This window comes from Mytilinidion resinicola, assembly GCF_010093595.1.
Source record: "Mytilinidion resinicola strain CBS 304.34 unplaced genomic scaffold BDZ99scaffold_3, whole genome shotgun sequence".
NCBI lineage: Eukaryota > Fungi > Ascomycota > Dothideomycetes > Mytilinidiales > Mytilinidiaceae > Mytilinidion > Mytilinidion resinicola.
The window spans coordinates 675,031-693,059 of record NW_022985439.1 but is presented as its reverse complement, the minus strand read 5'-3'; the positions used below and the strand labels follow the sequence as shown (position 1 = coordinate 693,059).

The following is an 18,029-nucleotide window of genomic DNA, read 5'->3' as shown; positions in this document are numbered from 1 at the left end:
GAAGCCCTACAAAAACCCCGAGGGCACGGGATTTTTAGTCTCTGGTACCTAGGTACTGGTCTCGTCTTCTAGTGGAATCAAACCACTGGGCTATTGCTAGTCTGGCTTTCCTTGAACTGCGGCTCGAAAGTCGCAGCCCCCCGAAGGGGACTTGACACTGAAAATAATAAGGTCTATATAGGTAGTGTTGGGAGGGGCCCAGGTCACTTTTTTCTGTAGAGATGTCAGAGCTGGATTGGAAGCTTACCTTTCTTTCCCATTTCACTTATTTTCGCATCTAGTTAAGTTGGCAGTTTACTTAAAGCTTGTGAGTCGCAATTGCTTTAACTTCTTTCTACTCCGAACTATGAGGAGAATCATGCTCCATTATCTAGTATCTACACATCTATGCCTAATCTATTTAGTTCATACCAACCTATGCAGTAGCTCCCTCCCATCCAACCATCTCTCCAAATTCTCCGCACTCTCCTCATACCACGTGTTTATTGTCCCCTCCTCTACATAACCCATATGCGGTGTCAACAGCACCCTACTCTTCCCCGGCTCATCCCAGTCCTCCGTCCGCCACGGGCTATCCACTGGCAACGGCTCAATATCAAACACATCCAACGCCGCGCCCTTGATCCTCCCCTCCATCAACGTCTCAAACAACGCCTTCTCCTCCACCAACGGCCCCCTCGACGTATTCACAAAGTACGCATTCGGCTTCATCGCCGCCAACTCCTTCTCCCCCACGAGTCCCCTTGATCGCTCCGAGAGAACATAGTGCAGCGTTACCACATCCGCCCTCTGAAACACCTCCTCCTTCCCCACAAACCTAAACGTCTTCTCCCCCTCCTCCGCCAACCCACCCCCCACCACTGGCAACCCCATCTCCACCGCCATCCCATCCGCCTTGTCCTGCGACAAATTCTCACTCCAGCACACGACCCGCATCCCAAACGCCAGCACCCCAACCCGCGCCACCGCCGCGCCCAGCCGCCCCAGCCCAACCACCCCGAGCGTAAGGCCCTGCAGCCCCGTCGCGAGCGTCGTCTGCCACCCGCCCTGCGCCACCCCTCCCGCCCTCGTCTTCCCCTTGACCACCGCATCGTCCCCCGCCACGTTCCGCGCCAGCGCCAGGATCAGCGCCCACGCGTGCTGCGTCGTCGGGTGCCCGCCGCCGTTCTTCGCCGACCCGACCAGCCCGCGCCCGCGCCACTTGCCCGTCCCGTCGACGCGGCCCTGCGCGGGGGCCGCGACGAGCGCGATGCCGAGCTCTGCCATGGCCGCGCGGTCGAAGGTCTCGAACTGCGAGCCGGTGCCCAGGACGAGGCGCAGGTTGGGGAGCGAGGCGAGCAGGGCGCGCGGGAGCGCGGTGCGCTCGCGCATGGTGGAGAAGATGGTGTAGGGGTGCAGGGCTTTGGTGTACTGCGGGAGGGTGGAGGGAGTGAGCGGGGGGAGGGGGTCCAGGCGGGTTACGGACAGGGTGGAGGCGGGGATGTGGGAGAAGTGGGGGGCGGCGAGGGAGTGGTAGTCGTCTAGGATGGCCATTTTCGGCGGGGAAGAGGAGGAGGTGGTGGACATCTTGCGGAGGCTTTGAGTGGGGAAGGGTGTACTTGTGGTTGTGAGGGTAGGTTTCCGAGGCTGCTCGAGGGTTCGCGTGAGGAGGGCGAGTCTGTGGATCATGCGTTGAGAAGAGAGTGAGGATTGTGACATAGTGGGATTCGTGATTGCGAGGGTTGGTGTTCATATCTAGCTGGGTAAGTTTATATCCGTAAGCGCAGGGCGTATCTCCACGTGAGGGGCTCTAGATCTGCGGCTAGGATCTAGAGACTGATATTCAAGGCGTCGGGATGATGAAACGGCACTTCCGTGTTTCGTTTCAAAGTTCTCCAAGCCATTGTGGTTGGATTGTCTAGAATGCTGGTTGACGAGTGATTCTGAGGTTGGCTGTTCCGAGTTTTATACACCACGTGACCTGCACCCTCTTGCTCACACTTCAAAGATTTAAATCAATTCGACGAATGAAGAGACATCAATCATTTAATATTACAAAGGTAAGCGTTTTACTCATTTAAAGTCTCCACAGAAAGTCGGCTCAGCTACGCCGTTTGGCCAAACCAGCGGGGCATCTCGGCTTACCTTCCCTAATTTCACCCTTCTCCAACGTCGTCTCATCATCGTGACTGTGGGGAGCCTACACAACCCCACACTTGCTTGAGCCGCAGCTTCTATTCGTCCGTGATTCGTGGTTTCTACAATAGGAATGCATCACGCGTCAAAGCTGGTTGCACCCTTTGGGTACCTCACTGCTCTTATCTACCTCGTACCTCCTTAAACATCGTGTCCTACCTCCTCACTCTCCTTGTCTTCCTCAACACCTCACAAAACAAGCCAAGATGTCTTTTGATACCGAAGTTCTTATTATTGGGGGCGGCATGTCGGGCTTAGGCCTGGCTGTCCAGCTCATCAGGAAGTTTGGCGTTCGCGACTTCGAGATCATCGAGAAGTCGGAAGACGTTGGGGGAACGTGGTTGGCGAATACGTATCCTGGATGTGGATGTGATGTAGAGTTTCTCTTCACTTTTCTTTCCGAACTATTTACTGATAGGCTTTAGGTGGCGTCTCATTTCTACTCTTACTCATTTGCGCTCAACCCTGACTGGACACGGAAATACTCTATGCGCCCCGAGATCCAACAGTACTTCCGATCCATAGCTGAGCAGTACAGGATCCTCGAGAACGTCCGTTTCCATTCTTTCGTCGAGAAGGCTATCTGGGACGAGTCGAGTGAGACTTGGACTGTTACTATCAAGGACCAGAAGACCAAACAGACTATCACACGTCGTGCCAAGATCGTCATTTCTGCGGTTGGTGCGCTGTCGGTGCCAAAAGAGTGTGATACGCCTGGAGCTGAAACCTTTGAGGGACCAATTTTCCACTCTGCGAAGTGGGATCACAGGTTTGATTGGCAGAATAAGGATGTCGTGGTTATTGGTAAGAATTCCTTCTTTTTCGTGTAATTTTGCGGATTGCAGATGCTGATAGAGATGCTAGGAAACGGATGTTCGGCGACGCAATTCGTGCCCATCATGAGCGGTGGTCCAAGGGCAACCAAGAAACTCACTCAGTTTGCCCGTCAATCCCATTGGCTGTCGGAACGAGAGAACCCGTACTACTCTTCGACCTTTAAGAACTTCATGCGTTACGTGCCGCTAGCCATGCGCCTGTACCGTGCGAAGCTCTATTGGGATATGGAGAAGGACTTCACCGGCTTCAATATCCAGAGCGGACGTAATATACGAGCAGATCTCGTCAAAACCAACAAGGAGTACGTGAAGAGAGTAGCCCCCAGGAAATACTGGGATGTGCTCATCCCAAAGACTGAGATTGGGTGCAAGAGGAAGGTGTTGGATACCGATTATCTAGCTTGTCTTCATCGACCAAACGTAGAACTCGTGGCTACTGATCCGATAAAGGAGATCATCCCCAGTGGCGTACGGACGGAGTCTGGAAGAGAGGTCAAAGCTGATGCGATTGTTCTTGCAATCGGATTTGCTACGAGTCAATTGCTGTTCCCTATGGATATAAGAGGCAAGAACGGTATCAGTCTGAACAAACACGTAGGAAACTTACATCTCCCTCTCTTTCTGCGCTAACCAGGCTCCAGTGGGACTCCGAGACCGAAGGCGTTGCACAGGCATACTTCGGTACATGTGTGCCTGGTTTCCCCAACTTCTTCATCATGATGGGCCCGTAAGTCCTCCTTCCATACTGTTCCGAAGCTCTTACTCAACAGGGTACCTAGTAACACCACCACCGGTCATCTCTCCGTCATTTACACTGTCGAGTGCCAAATCAACTTCACCCTCAGCCTCATCGAGCCCATTATCAAGACCCTCCCATCTTACCGCAACCGCTCCATCCTCCCATCTCTCTCGCTGTTCAGCCCAGTCCCATCAGTCATCGACGTCAAGCCCGAAGCTGCCCGTCTCGACAGCGCCTGGACCCAACTCGAATGCAAGAAGCTGGTCTGGTCCTCCGGTTGCACTAACTGGGCCATAGACCCGAAGACCGGCATGAATATCATGATGTACCCCGACTGGCAGTTCCTGTACTGGTGGCGCAGTATCTTCTACAAGAAGCAGGACTTTGTGTACACAGAAGCGAAAACCGGGAAAGAAGTCAAGCCGTGGAGTCCGTCACCGTTGGGGCTGGTTGCGCGTACGGCGGCGGTGGGGTTGCTGGTAAGTAGTGGGCTGATTGCGACGGGCGTGGTGGATCGCGATGCTGTGGAGGATGGCGTGAAGCATATCGTTGCGAGTGCGAAGGAGCTGGTGAAATGGCGTTGAGGTATCCTATCAATTTCTTAGATTCTTTCTGAAGGTCACGTGGCGTTGTTGATATGTGCTAAGACTTTGAGCACTAATTCAGTATCTAGGCCAGTTCCGTGTGCACACAGCGCGCATAATCCAGGGCAATTACGAAATTGAGTAAAGATGGTTACGTCACACCCAGGACGTTGACGTTTTTGACGCCACCGTCCAAAGTACCCCGAAACTCCTCCCAGCCACCCAGCCAAGACCTCACGATAGCAAAATATTCCCACATATCGCACGTGTCTAAATGTGAATATACTAAAAAATCGCGTGCAGCTGTGTGACGGTATCTAGGATCTCTAGCTTATGTGAAGTCGCAGCTACAGGGACGATGCCGTTGAGTGCGGTCTGAAATGAGATTTCACTTCTTCGCTTCACCCGCCTCCGTCTTAAAATCATTTGCAAACGCACAATAAGAATTTTTCAGCGGTATTGAGGCGGACCCATCTCCCACTCATCCTCAAACCCTTCTCCTCTCCTCACTACCTTCTCTTCCATCCTTCATTCTCGCACCTCTAACAGCGAGAGCTCCTTCTTTCTTGTTCGCACATCAGCGTTGCTCAGCGCTTCTCCCGCCAAAGCAGCATCCGACGCCAATTGAGAGATTTCTGCAGCTCGGCCAGCACGCTCTTCCAATTCGAATTCATTCCGCAGAAATACGTCCATCGACAACGGCGAAAGCTCAGTTTGTACCGCATTCTCCCATCAGCGCTGCCTAGTGCTTCTTTCAAAAGCGTCTTTCTTGCTCTTTATCACCAAATCCATCCTTCGCATCATGTCCTCCTACAGCAGGTCCTCCACTACGGGCTCCGAGAGCGCAACCTCCTTGATGTCCAAGGGATCTGGTAGTGGAACCAGGGACTCCATTTCAGAGCCGGAATTGCCATCTCTCCCCGAGATTTCCTCTCCAGCAGAATTCCGAAGGGAACCAGCACAGCATGAGTCCCTAGCGAAACAACGCATCATCAAGATTGCGAACTACCTAGTCCTCCACGAGACCAACAGCGCCGCTCTCATCAAGCAAGAGAAGGAAGAAGATGCCATCACTCTCAAGTACCTCCTCGACCGCCTCCAGGCTGGCAAGCTCTGCCCAGGACCCGTCACTCCCAAGCACCGCAACGACGTCAACCACCCAAGCCAGCGTGCCCTCCGCTCCATCACCGCCTCCACCACCGAGCGTCCCCTCAGCGACTTCGAAGACGTCTGGTACCTCGCCATCGCCAAAATTCAACACCTCCACACACACTTCCAGCTGTTCATGAAGCACCCCATCCTCCAGCTCCGCATCCTGCACTACCTCGGTCCCAAGCTCAAAGACGCGACCGTTCCCTTCACCATCCGCATGCTCTACGACTTCCTCGCTAAAGCCTGGACCAAACTCACCGACCCGGCCCTGATGCACGCCCTTGACAAAGCCGTCGTCTACAACCGCATCAAGCACGCCCAAGCCATCACCCTCTCTCCGAGCTTCGACCCCAATGACAACTCCCCGCAGACCACGGCCATCAACCGCGCCCGCTTCCGCGTCCGCGGCCGCCTCACCGACGACGCCTTCGCCGGCATCTGGGACCTCACCACCCGCTCCGTCGCCATGATCCGCGCCGAGGTCAACTGGAAGTACCGCAGCCTCGTTGGCGAAGAGAAGCGCCTCAGCGGCGAGGCCACCCGCTCCCCGGACTGCGACTGCCACGCGCTGTGCCTCTGCCAGCCTGGCTGCTACATGGAACCCGACGAGCGCTGCGCCTGCAAGCGGAGCGTGCAGTTTCGCAAGGACGCGCTGGAGCAGGATGCGCGGCGTGAGGCGGGGCTGGATATGTCGACGCCTGGGGTTGCGCCGCCGCGGTTCAGCGCGATGAGGCGCGCGCGCATGCCGAGCGACCATGCGGCGGAGGAGGTGATGAAGACGTTGGAGAAGATGTGTGCGCCAAAGGCGGCGGAGGCGGGTTCGAGGCACGCGGAGGAGTGGGGGAGGGTGGGGGAGGAGTCGCCGTCAAGGAAGTCGAAGGTGGTGGTCAAGAGTGTGGTGTTTGCGGAGTGGGAGGCGGAGCAGGATCAGGAGGAGTGGATGAATGCGGGTATACTTGTGGAGAGGGAGGGGAGGTTCAAGCGGGCTGTCAGCAAGTTGATGCGGTCTTTGAGCCATAAGTAGGTGGGCTCTGGGTGGCTCTTTGGGCCTTGGATGCAGTTGTTCTGGATGATACGTCTAAGGACGATGTGAGAGTTGAACTGGCTTTGGTAGCTAGTTCTGGTAGCTATACCCTGAAATCGAAAGGAGACTATGATTCATGTTTGAGTTCTTATATGCCACCGTGTGATAGATATGGTTATACTCTTCTGCTACTGCATGTAGTGATTTGACGCATGATGAGGAAGTTTGAGCAATAGCTCACGCCTTCAATCTGCACATATTACTAGGTCATGGGCTTGGGTACTCTGACATAACACTGCTCCGGCTTCACTGTTGCTCGCTCGACGCCGCCGTAAGGCGTAGCCCAGCTAATAAGCAGCCGGCAAGTCAAAAGGATGTCTATACCCTACGGCACGAGTCTTGACATTCCGTTCTTCAGTACATCTAGTTGCTCTCTGAATATGGATTCCTGAAAACTAACCTCGACGTCTCCTATGCTTCCCAGAAGCGATTAGTGGAAGGAGACCGCCAACCAACTAGCTGAACTCAAACACTCACTCGTCAGGATCCGAACAACCAAGAAACGAACGAGGCAAGACCACTAGCCTGGAGTAGCATTCTTCAATCAAGGGAAGCTGCATCTATGGAGCTACAGCAAGGTGCTAGGTGCATTCAAAGAGGGCAACCGCATGATCGTGATTCAGTAAACGAGCGTCGTTGGCACTCAAGCCACTCCCGACCATTCACATCGTGTGATGCACCGGGTTTGGTGCTACATAACACAATGGATAGTTTGGCGGGGTGACATACCATGATCCTCGGACGCCTGCTCGTCATTTGTGGAGAGTCTGCACCCCTCCGCCCTCATGGCCAGTCAACATACACGAGTGCATGGCATAGTTACCACCTCAATAGAACCAGACGCGGCTACCCATGCGCACTTGTGGGATCTCACATTGGATGCAACCAGTCCGGACCTGATTCCTCAGACCCAATGCAACCAGTTTGGGGACCAGAATGCACATGCTCCATCTTGTAGCTATTCCCCGTGACATCGATAGTCGGTTGCGTTACCTTCGTTCCAAGTGTTTTGCTCTCTCCGAAACCTTGCAATCAACTGAGTACAGCCGCAACGCTACAGTGTATACCACCTCCACACGTAGGACAGGCATCGACAACCAACCCATACGATTCACCACCGCCTCCACTCTTCGCGTCCCCCGCCTTGCTGCGTTCAGGTCAAGACATCCTGCCTTGCGCTGACCCAAAGAAGATTGTTGGATATTTACTCGCAGATCGCGGCACACAGCCGTCTCTCATCCGCTTTCTGTGGCACGGTGCCCCAGTCTAGTCACTGCCGCCCTCGCATCGCTTCCGTGCGGGTCGCCTGTCGACATCAGGCGGATCGCGACGAGTTGCTCTTTCTCCAAGTATGCTGATATATAAATACTCTGGCTCATGGCCATGAGAGCTGCTCTACCATCTTCAGTACTCAATCGGGATTCCTGTCGAGGTAGCAAGACCTTTCCAAACACCAAACGTCCTTATATCATCTTACTCGAATCCTCAAAATGCGTTTCTTCTCCCTCCTACCGATTGCTCTGCTATGGGCCCGTCCATCCATAGCCGGCCTCGTCAGCCGACAGTTCCCCCATCTTATCATCCCACTCAAGCAGGATTTCCCCACGACGCCTTTCGGGACTCAATACTCAGGCGAAATTACGATCGTAAATGGTGCTCACCAAGTACGTCATGGTTCTCTTACGTTTGTCCTGCTCCGGCCTGGTCATCGGCCTTGTACACTTACTCGAAATTGCTTGGGGTGCACTGTACCGCACTGATCTCCCTCCCTTACTACCTTACCACTACTTTCCTTATTATCCTCCTTACATGAGCACCCCTCACCTTCTATACTCAGGTCTGGACGGAGATTTCTTTCGACGTCCCTTCCAACTCGGCCCGTTCCTGTAATCTCGCTGTCACAATTGCCACCGGAAGCCAAGGCGCACCCTGGACTCTTACCGGCGATAATCCGTCGTTCAACATCTTCGAAATCTCCACCGCCATGGACCAGCACCGTGATGCTTGGAACCAGAACACCCGCCCGGCTGTTCATGGATGGGTTGCAACCTTTAACGTGCACTATGATGGCACTGTGACTATGACGGGTGGCGATATAGTCTGCAATAAGGGCGGCTTGGCGCAGTACCTAATTGAGCCTAACGGCGGCCAAAACGTGGGGTTTACATGGTTTGGTAAGTCCCTTCTCGTTCGACAAAGCGTCCTTTATGGGGAAATGCTGTTCGTGTGCAACTGTCGGGAGTTCTTCAGCGACTGACTGATATATGCAGAGGAGGCGGACCCGGTGCACGGTATCACGTATGAGATGTATGACTGAAGGCGAAGGCTGAGAGGTGAGGGGAAGTCAGAACTGATCTACGCCGTGAAAGGGTTCAGTAATTCTGAGGAAAGTAATGCGTGATTGGACGAGGAGGAGGATTTAATTTGAATGAGATTGGCAACGAGGAGCAAGAAAAGGTTTTCATAACGTCAAAATCGAGTAGACCTACTACCCTTAATCAATCCATGCTGCTATATTACTGCACTACTTTTACTTGAGACCTACCATGAAAGAGTTTAGTAGCATGATCATTAGATTAGAGGAGACGTGGGGAGCAAGATATATGACGCCTTTAGAATATGCTATGATGTAATATGTAACGTCGCTGTAAATGACGGATACACAATACTCCAATGGATGATTTTTCATTGAAGCTTCAGATGCATTGAAGCTTCAGATGCTCGGTGGATGAATGGGCTTAGAGTCCCAAGGGCCCTGGTTCTATCTGAACTTCCTCGGCTGGCATTGCCTATCACCACCAGATTTTTACAACTCATCCAACACCACGCCATGACGCTTCCCGCTTGCCAGCCATGTCCAAGACACTGCAGGCCGCCCTCCTGAGCCGGATCCCTCTTAGACCGACACTCATCGACGCGACTCGTCCGTACTCCCAGCTCCGAAAGCTCCACCTTGCCCCACCTTACCTCCTCGACGACTACATCCCCCGCTACCATCTGATATCTGCAGCTGATGCTGCGCGGAAAAGGTCGCAGGCGTATGCACATCTGCGTGAGTGCAATCTCTGTCCGAGACTATGCGGCGTAAATAGGTACGAGAAGACGGGGACCTGTCTCATCGGCGCGGAGACGGTCAAGGTGAACACCATTGCGCCGCACTTTGGAGAGGGTATGCCCATTACGATGGCAATCAGGTCCTCGATCACAAATGCTAACGAATGCGCGGTGTGCAGAGCCGTGTCTCCAAGGCCACAACGGTAGCGGCAGCGTCTTCTTCAGCGGCTGCAACCTCCGCTGCGTCTTTTGCCAGAACTACGATATTGCTCACCAGCGCAATGGCTTCGATCTCACCCCCGAAGAACTCGCGCAATGGTATATGAAGCTGCAGGATGTAGGGCATGTGCATAATATCAACCTTGTGACGCCAGAGCACGTCGTCCCGCAGGTCGCGTTATCCATCCTCCACGCGCGAGAGCTTGGCTTGCAATTACCGATCGTCTACAATACCTCCAGCTTTGATAGTTTGGAGAGCTTAGAGCTGTTAGACGGGCTCGTCGATATATACTTGCCGGACTTCAAGGTCTGGAAGCCAGAGACGGGGCGCCGGTTGCTGAAGGCTGATAATTATACGGATACGGCAATGGAGAGCATCAAGGCGATGTATAAGCAGGTGGGCGATCTATGCTTCACTGCTAATGGGATTGCCAAGAAGGGCGTGCTCATCCGGCATTTGGTTATGCCGGGGAAAGAGGATGAGGGAAGAGAGATTGTGAAATGGCTAGCGGAGAACGTGTCCAAGGATGTCATGCTCCATATCATGGAGCAGTATTTCCCCCGCGCGCATGTGGGTAAAATGAAACGAGGCGGGAAGGGATCGCGGGTAGTCGAGCCCGGAGATGTTCAAGCACCCGCTGAAGATGAGGGCAAAGTTCGCTACGAAGACATCAATCGGCCGGTGAGCCTAGATGAAGTAGCGGGTGTAAGGAAGGCGGCCGAAGATGCAGGACTGTGGCGATTTGTAGAGGCGGCGAAACACGGTGGGTTCAATATATGATGATGCAGTTGCATATCACCTGCAATCTTATGCTTTTCCAACTCCAATTAGCAAGCTTCATCAGGTACAGGACTTCCGTTTCGTTCCAATCGGCGTACACCCTATCGACGCTGTCGGGGGTAACCTCGCGAGTTTACCAATTGTCCAAAATGCCGAACTTCGCTCTTATTCTGAATGCTGAAAATACTGTGAGGCTGCCCAGGCGGCGGTGAATGAGTGTACGGATTCCTATGACGAGGCATTGTAGATTGAGATTGTATTTCTCTCTAATTGTTTAATCGCGTCTTGGCATATCTTTCTTTGTCCTGTTCTCAAGAAGCAAAATATATGGCTTCCTTTGTTCCCCAGATTCTGTATCCGGTGGTAGATGAACCGCCACTTCGAAAAAGGAACAAAGAACTTAAGCGAGGCTGTGACCTCCAGGCTGAAGTGAGTTCAGATCCTGGAGCTCCGGCCGACGATGAGTACTGTTCGCCATCCGACCGGGCGGCTCCAGGAAGATGGACGACAAATCCCCGACACGCAAACGCATCACTCGAAGGAATGGCCAGCTAAAGGCGGGTGGAAGCGGAAGCGGAAATAATGATGAAAAGCAGAATCAAAGCGCGGACGGCGATAGCGACAGCGGCGATGATACATTTGAGAGAGCCGTGGACACGCCGCTCGATCCTAAACCGCCCTGGAAACCCGGAGGAGCCCATGTTGCCTCTGAAAGGACGAGGGTAAGCAGATTGGAAGCTCAGCGACCGAGGTCGCAACCCTCGCAATCCTTGCGGACAGTGTCGGTACGTTCAAGCCTGTCGTAGAATCTATTCAAAGTGCCTGAAGCCTGACACATAACTCGCGAACAGACAGTTTCTACAAGACCTTCAACCTCAGCTGCTGGGACATCTAGGCCTTTCTACCCCTCTGGTTATATTACCCCCATTCCTATACCACGGAACGATTTCCAGGTGCCTAGCTATATGAAACCCACGGAAGCATACAAGCAGAAGACCAAGCCACGAGAACCGAAACCATCGACACTTCCTCTTATAATCACCTCTAATAACGTTGAAGATCATTCTTCAGAAAGACCACGCGAAGCTACGCAAAACCCAGTAATACAGCTCCAGAAAACTCTCGCGCAAGGTGGCAAAGCCCCTAGAAATACTCCAGATGTGCGCCCAAACAAATCGCCGGAAAACGTCGGTACCAGCAACGGTAAAGAAGTAGTCAAGGATGAAGAAGAAACGGAACCTCAAAGGTCACCATTGAGGCACCTAGAAAATTCGGAATCCCCCCCTGCGTGGAATAACGGCTATGGGCCACGATCGCCGTACCGTGGCCCTGAAGACTTTGGAATACCCTTGCGGCCAGAATTGTGGGCGCATTTGGGAACTTCAAAATCGAAACAACCAACACTCCATGGTGGGAATTCCGAGTCTCCTAGGGGGTATGAATGTTCAAGTAGTCAACCAGGAGTACGACAGCGGCTCTTCTCGATTGGGACCGATCAAGGTGACCCTCCGCTTCCTCCTTTGGGAATGATTGGTCCGCTTCATATCTATCAATTCGAGCACCAGGATGAACCATCTCCCATAACACCACTACGGCCAATCACAGACAAGGGTATCGAACCGTTGCTTGATTCCAATACACCTTCTCCGTGCTCAAATAATAATAGGATCAAGGAAGAAGGAAAGCTCCAGAGTGAAGACGAGAGTGATGAGTTGATCAAGAAGATCAGAAGGATCAAGGCACAACACCAGGATATGCAACGAATATCTAGCCAAAGTGGCCATCAGTCTCCAGTTAAGGTTCCTAAAGAAACGCCTAGCATAGAAAACAATAGTGGAGGCGAAGCATTCCTTAGCAGCAGCAGTAGCAGTAGCAGCAGTTCCTCTGTCACGAATCCCGAAGATTCTCCAAAAGGACCTCCATCGACGAAAGAGAGAGATAATGGGGATGAAGTATCTCCTAGCCACGGTGGCAGCAGAGAAAAAGGTTCGGGTACACATCCAACTCCTCGATCAAGATCTCTATCGACCAACACTGTTCCTCATATGGAACCTTCCCTTCCACGGCCACAGGCATCTATCAACAGCAGCGAGTCAACCGATCATTATGTAGCCCCGATCGATTTATTAGCACCAGTTGCTACCGAACATAGCCCACAGCATCGCGGAGGCAGGCCTTCGCAGCATACCAATAGGCATGTACCACGGCCATTAACGATCTCTATTCCAAAAACCCCACCTCAACCATCACACCCGCCTATTTGGGATATAATAGACCTATCACCGCCTTCATCACCATCATCCTCTGGCTCATCAAGTCCTCGCGGCTCTAATAGGCATTCTCTGCCATTTGGCACAGGACTTTGGTGGATCGAACCTCCAGCTGCCATCTCACCAACAATGTACGCTCTTCGCGGCCTCCACCGCCACCGCCATCCTTCTCTTCCATCGACTCCCACGACTTCAAGTTCCACGTTTCCTAGCCTATCCGAGGGACCGTCGCCAGAAGCATCGCCCTCTCCGCCAAAGTCCATTTCAGAATCAGGATCTTCTATGGATTCGTCCGCCATACCCCCACCACTGCAAATCCATTATCATCATGAGCCATCTAGAGCCGGTCAGATTGGCAGGTGCACCCACTGCTCTCAGCATTGCCCTCGTCCCGAGGATCCTCCCGAATATCTCATGCCCAATGCGCACACGCACATGAAGATTTTCATTCTCAACCTTGCTTTCATCCGTGCTTTGGCTATCATGGAAAGCGATCCTACAAAAGTTCTTAGTCTGATGATATACAAAGCGCTGCCCATAGCACAAGGCATCGAGGATCCCGTAGCCGAGGCGAGATGCTGGTATTGGATCGGAAAGGCGGAAGCTACCAGGAGTGACTGGGATGAGAGTCTAAAGGCACTAGAGAAGGCGATGGATTTAGGCCTTGCGGAAAAAAAGCGGTACACGGAGGGTCGGGAGATCCAAAATTTGCTGGACATTGTGAAGAGATGGCACAAAGCGGCAAACACAGCAGCCGATGGTGAAGAGGAGGTCGATGATCCGCTGCTTGGTTTGTCAGTTGCGGATAGGACTCAGATGCTTCGGAACGAAGTGGTTCCGGGTCTATTGCCTCCGGTCGGGGCAATTGGACTCCTTCGAACGGATATCGAGATCGCGGGAGCGGTCAAGGACACTGAGCGAAAAATGCATGAGATGAACATTACCACGGAGGCCCAAATAGAGAAAACTATCGGCGAAGAAGGCGAAGGAAGTGACACAGCAAATAAGAACTCCTCTAAGACGGTTACAACATCAGAGAGCATCTCGCCTACAACCGCGCGAATCTATGCACTTTTCGAGGGTAGTGAGACAGAAAGTACTACAACCCCCGAACAATCCACCTCAGCCGAGATCTCTTCCCAGCAAGTCGAACCCACGACTACGTCATTGCCAGTATTTTCAGAGCCTATCCGGATTGGAAATCTGCACAAAGAGCATCCGGAGCGGCCTGAGACGGTGGGAGCTCTACCATCCCCACGCAACGAGATCATCAAGGTGTCACTTCCACCCAAAACACTCAAAGTCTCGGGTCGCCCACCAATTACGACCTCGACTAGCTTGAATTGCACCGAACCCGAAGACGATACGCCAGAGAGGATGACTGCACAGCTCCTGCGCGACATAGAAGAGAGGGGGAAAAGAAAGGTGATCAATACGGGCAACTCTATCTATAATTTAGAATTACGGCAGGAACTAGAAGCGTTACTATCATCTCCCCCGCCGTCGGACGCATCAACGGAGACCTTAGAATCACAAGCCCACTTCCACCCTGATCCATACGGATCAGACCTGCCTCTTGGAACTATTCAATACCTAGAAGCCGGCGTTGAAAGCGGGTTGATGACAAGCCTTACACCTGCCGTGAGGAAACTACAACCTAAAGGGCGTCACGTCATCGTTCGCCTCAAGTCGTCTCCTATAAGCCCCATCATGGGCGTCGTCGACCTCGAGCCTGAGCTCACTTGGGACCCATCAGATGGAACGCGGGCGAGTCCCGAAGCCCAGCTGAACACTGGAGGTAGACGCAACCGCAATCGAAATCGGTCTAACTCCTCCTACACACCTCGGCCTGCGCCCATCCGCCTTACCTACAGACAGCTGGATCGGATAGCGACAATTTACTATCAGCAAAATGAGCAAATGGAGATGGAGGATTTGAATCAGTTAGTAAGGTCCGGCCCTGATTTGGCTAGGTTCCAATATGATGAAAACAAGGCGAGAGATCGGGGGTATCTGACGGAGTGGGATTGGGTTGAGTTGCAATCGGCTGGGCCCGAGGAACTTTATCTTATGGTCAAGGCATATGTTGGCATTCGGGATGGTCTGGAGACTCGCTTGAGACAGCTGGAGGACGCGCCTCCTTGAGGGCAGTTTGTCTGGATTCCTGGCTAAGCGTTTCAAGTTAGGTTCTTATTCAGTCATGTACACACAGTACCAGGGCATTGGTTTGTGGAGATTTGTTTGCCACCGTCAAGCGTGCCCTTATCAGATTTTATGAATTTGAATAGACCCCAATTCCATCATGGGTGATCTGTTGATTCGCAGAGGCACGTCGGGGGATACTTTGTGCGCGCAGAGAAACGAAGCCCCACGTACTTTCTATCCCATACACTCGTCTCACGCACATAATATCAGATCTCACTTCACTTTCCGAAGAAATCAAGTCATCTTTTCGACCTCGCTTGGGCGCTTTCTTTACCTCTCACATTAACGTCATCATCTTCCTCCTCCGCTCAGCTACCATCTCATCGACTCGTACGGAGTCGGTATATCAACGTGTTGTGCACGTTGCTAGGCTGATCGGCTTCTGGAAATCAGTGGACTATCTAGGTGGGTGGATGACCGTAACCTAATCGATGAGAGTCTAAATTTCCATACCAAATAGGTTGCTGCTTCTGCGGTAAAGCGAGCGAAACGATGGCGGACCCTCTAGAGCTAGACGCAACGGGCTCCAGAAGATCTAGCACAATTACCGGAAATGATACGACAGACACGCTGGCCAGGTTCATCCTAGCAACAATCTGCGCGGTCTGCGACAAGGCGGCCTCATTGGCTTGGTCTACTTGCCAAGGAGTCAGATACTGCTCAGAGAATTGCCAAAAAGAGGATTGGGCTAGTAACAAGGTGCTCTGCCTCGATTTCTCTAATTAGGGACGACCCCAACATGCCCAGAGCATTCGTGTTCTCTCATTTCCAGCGAGTTTAATGGAACCTGAGTGGACCTGGGTCCCCGTACGAGGAATTACCAGAGAATCTCAGTGGTGGGCGGGATCAGACCGCTTCATTCACAAATCTTTTGCGCCCTTTCGACCCTTCCAAGTCGTACTCAATTCACCGGAGTACCGTTCTCTACCAAATTCGCCCATGTGAGATCGTAATGTTGTTCAGTAATTGGGTAATGCATAGTCGCTGGATCAAAATGGCTACAAATGGACTTGGGTCATACTCCTGGCGTGGGTCAGTCATCGCAAGCCACTCCTATGGTAGCCCGTTGATGCCCTCATCAGCTTCTGCCAGTTCACGGTCGCGCCTCTATTCGAAAGATCTCGACAGAAGGCATCGGTAGGCGGCATATTCAAGGGAAAGGTGCTGACGACGTCCGTACTTCTGCTCTCCATCACCTTGTACCTCGTCGGCACTGAAATGCTGAAGCATTTGCTTTCCCACCGTGAGGGCATTCTTATCAGACTCCATGTATTGGGACCTGAGAGGCGGTAGGCTATCAAGACGGCCGATATGCTGCTTACGAGATCATTATCCGGGTCAGTTATGGAGTTGGTTGGTATATCTGGATGACTTCTTTTTCGGACGACAAGGGCTCTACCATCGACCTACAGTATCTTGCTACGAGCTGCATAATCATCTAGCGCTGTGCGGGGTGCCACCACAGACTTTCAAAATTCTAGACAGTCTTTCTTTTCATATACCTTCACGTGATCATCGCCAAGACCTCCGTTTGTTAAAGCCTTTCCGAATTCGGTTTCATCTCAACTTCTCTTACCAGGTCGTTCGATCGTGACCTCACTTCACTTGATAAGCGAGATCCCGCACTTCATAATTCGCGTGGTTCCTTATCAGCTTCTCCTCGCCTCGGAGTCCTTCCTTTCCTGACAACTCCAACCTCACCCTTTTTTTGCGCGGCAACGACCTGCCAGAGTGGGTCCGATACGCTGCTAGGTTGACACATCTTTGAGTCGGGAAGCAAATCCAACGGTATGTGCCCTCTTCACTTTTACAGTACTAGCTCATAAGTCTGGGCACACGGATCTATCACTGCTTGGCTCCACTATTGCTCACTCGACACCACTGTGAGGAGCAGCCCAGCTAGTAAGCAGCCGGCTAGTCAAGGGGCAGTCTAATTTTTATTACTTGAAACTTGACATCGCGCCTAGGTGTTTGAACTTCCATGGGCGGTACCCCAAGCAGTGGCAAATGCGTGTGCACAGACTTATGGCCTATCACTGTAAAGTATCGCTCTGCAGAAAAGTCTTGTTAACTCCGTCATAAAACAGTGCGAGAGGCAAGATGGAGGGCATCGAAGACAGCCGCTCTGATGCGGGATGCAAAAACCTTCCGGTGTAGCGTCTAGTCACGAGGAAGACAATGATTCGATGAAAGACGAGGATGAGGAATCGGACGAAGAGTGGGAACTGGACAGTGACGATGACTCCGACGACCACATCGACGAAGACGTCCTTGCAGTGGAGGACCTGGCAGTAGGCATGGGCATAACTAGAAAAATGCCGCAGCTCGTTAAGACTGTCCATTGCGCCATGTGCAACAAAGCCACATCGCTAGGCTGTCCAACCTATCGATCCATCAACTACTGCTCCGAAGCATGCCAGAAAGACGACTGGCCGGCTCACGAGCTCCTATGGCAGAACTTCGTGGATCAGAAGCCTCAGAAACACGCGCTCTCTGTGAGAGCAATCTACTTCCCGTATTCTGGACTATCGCCCAAGATGGTTTGGCTTCCGTTCGAAGAAGTCAAGAGAGAGGAGGGCAATCGGCGCGATCAGTGGCCACTATTCGAATCGGTTCGTGGAGCCGACGTTGAATATGGAAATATTTTCATCATCAGCAAGAGCAAGGTCCTTAGACGAAAGCTACCACACGTGATCAAGGTGGTCCGTGATGATGAATGGATCGGTCGCCCCATGCGCAACGAGTCTATCCGGTGATCGACGAAAGGCCTCGTGAGGTTCTGCTGGCGCCGTCCAGTCCTAGCCTTTGGACAAGTTGATGGGAAGGACCTAGGCAACTTGGTTGACTTGACAATGGAGGACTTCCGTCACGTCAGCGACTTCCTTACAACCCCTAGTGAGGGTTTTGACAGGCTTTTCCTACCGAAGCCG

At 52.6% G+C, this 18,029-nt stretch overlaps 7 protein-coding genes across 7 annotated transcripts; 6 read left to right on the top strand and 1 right to left on the bottom strand.

Annotated features, from left to right (window-relative positions):
- Nucleotides 1-405: 405 nt before the first annotated feature.
- BDZ99DRAFT_379369 (glycerate dehydrogenase) lies at nucleotides 406-1,566 on the bottom strand (the record flags this gene model as incomplete). The annotated part of the gene is made up of 1 exon (XM_033715148.1): nucleotides 406-1,566. The coding sequence occupies one exon, from the start codon at nucleotides 1,564-1,566 to the stop codon at nucleotides 406-408; it is 1,161 nt and encodes a 386-aa protein (XP_033581679.1).
- A 738-nt stretch (nucleotides 1,567-2,304) lies between these two features.
- BDZ99DRAFT_458705 (cyclohexanone 1,2-monooxygenase) lies at nucleotides 2,305-4,603 on the top strand. The gene is made up of 6 exons (XM_033718974.1): nucleotides 2,305-2,549; nucleotides 2,601-2,979; nucleotides 3,040-3,605; nucleotides 3,653-3,738; nucleotides 3,791-4,347; nucleotides 4,430-4,603. The coding sequence occupies exons 1-5, from the start codon at nucleotides 2,382-2,384 to the stop codon at nucleotides 4,332-4,334; spliced, it is 1,743 nt and encodes a 580-aa protein (XP_033581678.1). The 5' UTR covers nucleotides 2,305-2,381; the 3' UTR covers nucleotides 4,335-4,347; nucleotides 4,430-4,603.
- A 533-nt stretch (nucleotides 4,604-5,136) lies between these two features.
- Nucleotides 5,137-6,510, top strand: BDZ99DRAFT_515491 (uncharacterized protein; the record flags this gene model as incomplete). The annotated part of the gene is made up of 1 exon (XM_033724975.1): nucleotides 5,137-6,510. One exon carries the CDS (start codon nucleotides 5,137-5,139, stop codon nucleotides 6,508-6,510), a length of 1,374 nt encoding a protein of 457 aa, XP_033581677.1.
- A 1,550-nt stretch (nucleotides 6,511-8,060) lies between these two features.
- BDZ99DRAFT_566661 (uncharacterized protein) lies at nucleotides 8,061-9,064 on the top strand (the record flags this gene model as incomplete). Its single annotated transcript, XM_033727613.1, has 3 exons — nucleotides 8,061-8,234; nucleotides 8,408-8,744; nucleotides 8,841-9,064. The coding sequence occupies 3 exons, from the start codon at nucleotides 8,061-8,063 to the stop codon at nucleotides 8,885-8,887; spliced, it is 558 nt and encodes a 185-aa protein (XP_033581676.1). The 3' UTR covers nucleotides 8,888-9,064.
- A 319-nt stretch (nucleotides 9,065-9,383) lies between these two features.
- On the top strand, nucleotides 9,384-10,956 carry BDZ99DRAFT_408058 (uncharacterized protein). Its single transcript, XM_033716498.1, has 2 exons — nucleotides 9,384-9,739; nucleotides 9,804-10,956. The coding sequence occupies exons 1-2, from the start codon at nucleotides 9,424-9,426 to the stop codon at nucleotides 10,622-10,624; spliced, it is 1,137 nt and encodes a 378-aa protein (XP_033581675.1). The 5' UTR covers nucleotides 9,384-9,423; the 3' UTR covers nucleotides 10,625-10,956.
- A 168-nt stretch (nucleotides 10,957-11,124) lies between these two features.
- On the top strand, nucleotides 11,125-15,311 carry BDZ99DRAFT_566659 (uncharacterized protein; the record flags this gene model as incomplete). Its single annotated transcript, XM_033727612.1, has 2 exons — nucleotides 11,125-11,409; nucleotides 11,476-15,311. The coding sequence occupies 2 exons, from the start codon at nucleotides 11,125-11,127 to the stop codon at nucleotides 15,037-15,039; spliced, it is 3,849 nt and encodes a 1,282-aa protein (XP_033581674.1). The 3' UTR covers nucleotides 15,040-15,311.
- Nucleotides 15,312-16,815: 1,504 nt separating this feature from the next.
- BDZ99DRAFT_566657 (uncharacterized protein) lies at nucleotides 16,816-17,855 on the top strand (the record flags this gene model as incomplete). The annotated part of the gene is made up of 2 exons (XM_033727611.1): nucleotides 16,816-16,887; nucleotides 17,187-17,855. The coding sequence occupies exon 2, from the start codon at nucleotides 17,235-17,237 to the stop codon at nucleotides 17,853-17,855; it is 621 nt and encodes a 206-aa protein (XP_033581673.1). The 5' UTR covers nucleotides 16,816-16,887; nucleotides 17,187-17,234.
- Nucleotides 17,856-18,029: the final 174 nt, after the last annotated feature.

Bases quoted from the DNA above. Each gene is read 5' to 3' on its own strand.
- BDZ99DRAFT_458705 (XM_033718974.1), top strand. From the start codon at position 2,382: ATGTCTTTTGATACCGAAGTTCTTATTATTGGGGGCGGCATGTCGGGC. The intron at 2,550-2,600 runs GTAGAGTTTCTC...GATAGGCTTTAG, and splicing joins ATCCTGGATGTGGATGTGAT to GTGGCGTCTCATTTCTACTC. The intron at 3,739-3,790 runs GTAAGTCCTCCT...CAGGGTACCTAG, and splicing joins TTCTTCATCATGATGGGCCC to TAACACCACCACCGGTCATC.
- BDZ99DRAFT_408058 (XM_033716498.1), top strand. From the start codon at position 9,424: ATGTCCAAGACACTGCAGGCCGCCCTCCTGAGCCGGATCCCTCTTAGA. The intron at 9,740-9,803 runs GTATGCCCATTA...CGCGGTGTGCAG, and splicing joins TGCGCCGCACTTTGGAGAGG to AGCCGTGTCTCCAAGGCCAC.